This window comes from Limulus polyphemus, unplaced genomic scaffold (assembly GCF_000517525.1).
Source record: "Limulus polyphemus unplaced genomic scaffold, Limulus_polyphemus-2.1.2 Scaffold1631, whole genome shotgun sequence".
Taxonomy (NCBI): Eukaryota; Metazoa; Arthropoda; class Merostomata; order Xiphosura; family Limulidae; genus Limulus; species Limulus polyphemus.
In genome coordinates this window covers 159,152-166,313 of record NW_013667241.1, presented here as the reverse complement: position 1 = coordinate 166,313, position 7,162 = coordinate 159,152, and the positions used below count along the sequence as shown (strand labels likewise).

Genomic DNA, 7,162 nt, shown 5'->3' with positions numbered 1-7,162 from the left:
CACTTTCCTGTAATTTGGTAAATGGTCGTTTATCTCATGCTTGAGATCAGTGGCAGTCTTCCTTCTGTCCTGAAGGCTGCATAAACAAAGATACTTAACATAAGTATCATTGAGTTTAGGTGTTCTGTCTCTTCCTTTCCTATTTTCAAATTTACCTGTCTCAGTCCCACGATTTAGGGTGTACTTGACGGTGTTTGGGGAGCATTTCAAGTCTGCAGCAATTTGTCGGAGAGTCCAACCAGCATCACATAAAGCTTTTATGCAAACTCTCTGCTCTACTGAGAATTCTCTATGCTTTTTGGGCTGTGGCATGACAACAAAACTTAATATATAGTGATAAACACTGATTTTATAAAGGTTTATTTGGGGAGTGCTATCAAATTGATTTCTTCTAGCATATACCGGTACCATATGCTGGCTCCTTGCTAGCTTCTTTCTATATAGTTAAGATACTGAATGGGGTACCATGCCAGTTATTTCAGACCCTAAATTTGATCAGTGTGTTCATTTAAGCAGAACCCTTATGTCATGCCCTTGGTACAAGTATATGGGATTTATAAAAAATGATAAGTATTTTCACCCTGGCTCATTCAATTGTCAACAGGGATCAGTGAAGCATTACCATGGTGTTGAAATTTACATTCTGTAATGGCATGGAAGAATTAGCCCCATAAAATGGAAAGAATGACAAAATATATTCTCTTGTCCTAACACTTTTGCACAGTACTGTATATGTGAATAACAGTTATGGATCTTCTGTCATAATACATCATGTGAACTCAACAATGTACATGTGGATAACAAGGTTAATATCAGAGTTCCTAGCACTATCAGCTAACTAAATTTAAGACTTGAAAACCAAGCTAAAGACAAATATAAGACCCTTAGACATGTAATTGTGATCACATAATACTGCAAAAGGAATATTAATGAAAAATACATCATCTTTGAGAATCCACTCATTTATTATGTTGAATTTTGCTTTAACTTCTGAAGAGCCAGTGAAATTTTAAAACATAAAAAATCATCAGCAGAAAATGTATTAAGCACAACTGTTTGAATTGAACTAGTGCACTCAAATTTTTTACAACTTATGAACTTTTGGATGTCAATGTTGGTCTCCAGCTCTTTTATTTGAGTAAGTTTTTCTTTCATTTGTTTCCTGATTACATTAGATTTGGTGATGAGGTGAACTATTTTGCTTCTTGGGCATTTTTCAACTTGTTCAGCAAATGTATCTGCATCCAACTGAAGAGATTCTGTTACTTCATAAAGTTTTTCAATTCTTCTTGACCACTTCTAGCTCATTCCATTCTCTTTCTGTTCTAATGCTTTTCTTCAGAGTCAGCTTTGCTTTTTTCTCTTTTAGGTACATGTGATATTTAGAGTAGGCATTCTTCAGTAGCTCCTTGTTCATAGGGACCTTGGTTACTCCCCCACATATGCTGACATTATCACACACCAGCATCTGTGCAACCTATTGATCTGGGCTGTCACATCCTCTTAACTAACTTAAACTATTATTACAAAAAAAAAAAAAGATTTTACAATTCTTGACATTAACAACTACAAAAAATGTACTGCCTTTAAACCATCTCAGCTAAAAGTAAACTTCAAATTTCTTTTAATTTAAGTCCAAGTTGTTTCTGTGTAGGCACGAAATTTATTTATTTAGATGATTTGAATATAAATCGCAAAACAGGTATATATGTATATAGACATTTGATATAACATAATGTTTCAGGACAACAAGGGACCTATTGGTCCATCTCAGTTGTCCCATTCTCTAAACTAAACTAAAGCTATTAAATAATAAATTTGTAAACAATTTTAAAGCCAGCCCTTATCATTCATGTACTTATCAAGCTTTCTCTTAAACTCACTTAAATTTACTGCTTCCACAACATCCAAAGGCAACCCATTCCAAAATTCAACCATCCTTCTAGAAAAATAAAACTGTCTTAGCTGAAGATGACTCCTTCCCTGCCAAAATTTATGTGTCCCCTATTCCTATTATTCTCACTATTAAGTATGAAAAATGATGATTCATCAACACTATCAATTCCCTTTACAATCTTAAACACTTCAATCAGATCCCCTCTAATTCTTCTTTTTTCAAGAGAAAACAACTTGAGAAATTTCAACATCTCCTTGTATGACAAACCCTCCATTCCGTGCACCATTCTAGTTACCCTTCTCTGAACCCTTTCCAACAATTCTTGCATTTATTATAATTAAAATCCATTTGCAATTTATTGGCCTAACTCATTAAACAATCTAAATCCTTTTATAAATCAGCAGCATCCTCTTCACAGCTAGTAACACCCAATACCTTAGTGCCTGCAAATTTAAGTAATTTATTAATCATTCCTTTATCTGTGTCAATGGCTTATCAACTTTCTTCTAGCCACTTATCTTTGAACACACACTTTCCCGTAATTGCATTAATATTTCAATATGAACAGTGATACACACACTATGGTTAAAGTGCTTAAAGTCCCAGGCTGAATGCAAACATACCATAACCAAAGTAGGCCTAGTCTCGCAATTTGCATTAGCAGTACTGCTCATGTCTATCAAAACAAGCCAAATTCAATTTTGTGCTCCCAGTCCAGGTAATAAGCCTAGACAGAATGAATGCATGCAAAATCGATCTAGTGCTCCCAGTTTCATGTAGGCCTAGATAGATTGAATGCAAAGTACTTTAATGCTATTAAGCATAGGTGCAGTGTGGAACAAACCAAAGTTGTGAAAAAGATACAGCCTCAATACCCACAGAAATTACATTTAAGACCTTAATACCCAAAACCTGTGAATTTAAAACTTTTTAAGTCCATAAAAAATAAAAAATTAATTTAAGACTTTTTAACGACTGCTAAGAACCATGAATATAGAAAAGAAGCTTATAAAAAAACTGTAGAAAAGAAAGGATGTTCGTATGAAGTTGAGAAACAATCATGGATAGAACAGTGATTGAAATTAATTAAAAGTAAGTTGAGGATTCATTCAATATTTCATTACTGTTACAGTCTGCTATTTCCAAATCCTTCTACAAAGAGATATCTGTAAATTTTGTCAAGCCATATTGCTTGTTGATGTTCTGAAATTTTTACACTCTAAAGCTTAACCATTAAAAAAAGTTGCAGCTGTTGAATCATAGGTTTTACTTTAGGTGTTTAAATAATTGTTCCAGCTACTATGTTTTGCTCAACAAATATTAATTTTATTCTGAAATGCATCAAACCTTTTAAAATTAGAATAATAAGAAAAATAAAAAACAAACCTTTTATTCTTTGCACCAAATAATCTTGGTTGACTGTGAGGTCTAAATATGGCAAAAGTGTGGCCAATTTTGGCACATGCTGGCCTTTAGTTAGTGCCACTTGGCGCAAGGTAGAAAAGCTCACATCTAAGGATATAAACAAAACATATATTACAATTGTGTACGGTGCTTTTCAGTTGCTGTAACACATGTACTCTAATCAAGTACATGTTATTACAACACTCAAATGACAGTTTGTTGCTGTACCTTAATTTAGAATCTATACAATACTTTTTTTTAAGAAGATTCCTTATTTCCAGGCACTACATTCATAGAAACTGCCTGATGACACCAATCATTGTTGAGCATTTTGAAATATAGTCACTTGTTACCTCCCCTTATCATCTTTGCACAGGTAGTAACACTGAACAAACTTGTTAATTAATAATCATTTTAAACTACTTTCCAAACCAATATTATGTTATGGAAAATATGTAAGAAGTAAATATAAATACTTTTATATTCACAGACCCTGCTGACATGATGACTGCCAAAGTTAAGCCAACACTATAAAGGATACTACAGAAAGAGGTGTAGATAAGAGAGATTTGGCAAGAAATCTGAACAGTAACTGATGGTTCTGCATTTTTTCATAGTACATTGACCAGCATATGTTACTATCAAATGGTGTTGTGTGTTTTGTATCTTGTATTTTACAGGCACATGTCTGTGTTGACAATATTTCAGAATCTACAATGAGCATAAACTAGATGCAGGTGATGAGGGATGACCTACAGAATAATTGTCAATTCTCTTACTAGGGAAGATTGAGAATCTTGTTAAATATTTCCTTATAAAATTAAAAACTGAAAACTTACATAATATAAAGATTTGTTTTATTAACTAAGTTTGATGCCAAGTTTATTCACGTATCATGAAAATAAAGTTGTTCAATTAAATATTAAACATAACTCTCTAAAATCATCATGACATGCACACTTTGAACTGCACACAATGAGAGGGTTAAAACTACTATATTTTTAAAAATTCAGGTACTATTTTTTACATTAGGGCAATAAAATATCAATGTATCTAAATGCTCAACTGTTATAGAGTATCATCAGGCACATTTGTAAAATATATGGTTTTGATGTATAGAAACAATTTCCAAATGAAAAATTATTTTTAATTTTAACATGAAAATTACTTTATACTTGGAACAGTCAACACTGACTGCATATAATCATGGACAAATTGTTAGTATAACTATTCATTTACAAAATCAGATTTTTTGTGCACAAAAGGCTTGTAATGTTTACTGAAAGTCTATCAGATTTCATGAAGATAAACAAAACATGTTAAAAGTTATAGTACAATAACTATGATGGTAATTTAGGGCCAAAAGGTCGGTGTAATCCACTGAACCCATATCAAGAGGGTTTAAGTCTAATGACTAATCTTTATTGAAACATGTTATTCATGCTAGTTTATTCTAATATTATAAGCTCCTTTGCAAATGTTTTTGCTTATCTATTTACATATATACACATACACTTAATGTGAACATGTAAAAGCAATAACTTTAAACAACAGTACCAAAGCTCCTTTTCATACTTATAAAACAGAGAGAGAGAGAAGGACAGCACACTTACTATCTGTATTCATAAACATTATAGCAAAGTTTAAACCCACATTGTTTAAAAGAATAGTTTATGGCTAGGTTGTTAAAGAACTCTGACTCACCTCCAATCTGCAATTCTGCAGAGCCTAATCTTCTGAGACTTTCATTAATGTTATCTATTTCTGTAACCAGTTTCCTCAAGATTGTTTGGGTCAGCCACTAATGATTATAGAACGTTATTATGCTAATTCCAAATCAATTTAAATCCATTCATTAATATGCTTGATTTATCATGATATTATTTTCCTGGTTAAACCATATTCCAGTATGGATATTTCCACTCACTCTACAATGTGTTCTATTATAATCTTTCTTGACTTTCACTTAAAAACAAAATCAGCTTAGCGGGAACTAATAATTTTGGTTTTTCTTTTAAAGAACTTATAAATTTACAAATTACAAAGAGAATCAATAAATTTAAACTATTTCAAGATCAAGTTCCAGAAAAAATGCACTAAACTTCCAATTAGCAATAACACAGAAAGAAATATAATTAAGTCCCAGTTATCAAAGTAATGTTACAAAATAGCAAGTGTTAGTGACAAACATTTAATGCTAAAGCTAACTTCTCTCTTCTTTCAACATGAAGTCTAGATGATGGTCAGATATAAGTAGAGGAACAAACTTTTAGCTTGGGAAGACATAATAAAGAAATATCAGACACATACAGCATATAAAGATACATCCTTTTAATCTAAATATATGTCAAAGCTTTCAAGGTATAACCTTTCTTAGGTTTTCTACCCATAAGTTGAGCTGGCTCTCAGTTATCTTCAGCCTGCTGAAAACCTGTAAAAGGATTAACATCAGATATTAACTTGAAAAACTAAATAGAGAGATAAAATCCAGAAATGAAATAAAGATTCATACAAAACATTATTCCTTTAAACTATAAGGCAAAGATTTTTAAGTTACATTCAAGCCCAAGTGCATCTGTTAAGAAAGAAACATACTACTGTTCCACTTTATACACAACTTTTGTACAGAATTTTTAGACAGTGTATGTGAGGTAATTTTACTTGTATGAAGTGTAATCATATTCATTTATTTTTTTGTTTGGTATTGATGCCTTAAGTGTTTTTCTATCAGAAACTACTTCTGAAAATTAATCTCATGTTTCATAATTAAGTTTGATAAATACAACTCTAGTCAAAAGAAGTTCTTGCATGTTTTCTCATTATGAATATATTTATTAATAATCATATCAAATCAGGTAGGTAGCAAAAGAAATTAACAGCCCAAGAATACAAAACAGCAACAAAATATATATGAATACAAAAAAAATCTTACTACAAGAGTATAAACATCAGTTTGGCTTACTTTTGGAACAAACTACAGAGGTTCAGCACATTTCATTAACTCTCTCAATGCAGGCTTGGTCAATTTGACTGATCACATGACCTCTTTGTACTCGTTTAAAGTCTTTACAGATTTAATACTTCTAGCTTTCAATATAGTGTGTATATCTTCATACAATTTTGGCAGTCTTTCAGTTAACATTATAAGTCTTTCACATACAAAACATCATATTTTTTAGTAAAGTATTTTTAATAAACTAAAATAAAGATTTGTACATGAATACATTGAGTTTTTGTTTTGAATAGTCCATGTGCAAAGTAATATTCATGTTAAGATTAAAAATACTTTTCTTCATGTCAAAAATCTCAAATTTCCTTTATGTAATCCCTAAAACCTCCTAAATACATTTAAACGTTTTTTTTTCTTTAGAAAACCATATAATTTATCTGTTATTTTCTCTATGCTATCTCTATACAGGATCTGTCAATTTGACCGACCTCGTAACCACCAAAAAAAATTGAAATAAATCTAAATAATCCTTTTTTATTTCTAGAATGACTTTAAATTGTAACATTAAACTACATTTGTATATCCTAAGTAGCTTTAAGCTTGTAACAGTATACATCTATTTATAATTAAATTTTATTGTTTTATTGCCCTTCGAACCATATCTAACTACTATATATATCCGAGCCATTATAAGTTGTAAATCACTAGGGGAACGTGCAGGTCAGGTGTGTGTCTCATGAAACATTTTTATAATATTATTATTTATTTTACCTAATCTAATCTTAACTAACTTAAAAAGATCCATATTGTTACATTTTAGTTACTCTTATAATAATAAATAAAGAATAAACATGAAAAACAAGAAATAAAGTACTTATCCAATCTTCTTTTTTCTTGCTGTCGATTGTCGA

The 7,162-nt window shown here is 31.1% G+C and overlaps 1 protein-coding gene across 1 annotated transcript in view; it reads right to left on the bottom strand.

Moving 5' to 3' along the window:
- LOC106464368 (transmembrane protein 209-like) overlaps positions 1 to 7,162 on the bottom strand; it is a 70,974-nt gene that overhangs the window by 18,140 nt on the left and 45,672 nt on the right. Inside the window, exons 10-12 of the mRNA XM_022392059.1 lie at positions 5,670 to 5,732; positions 5,006 to 5,102; positions 3,284 to 3,409 (exon numbers count right to left, since the gene is read on the bottom strand). Coding sequence (XP_022247767.1) covers positions 3,284 to 3,409; positions 5,006 to 5,102; positions 5,670 to 5,732 — 286 coding nt within the window. The remainder of the gene's footprint in view (positions 1 to 3,283; positions 3,410 to 5,005; positions 5,103 to 5,669; positions 5,733 to 7,162) is intronic.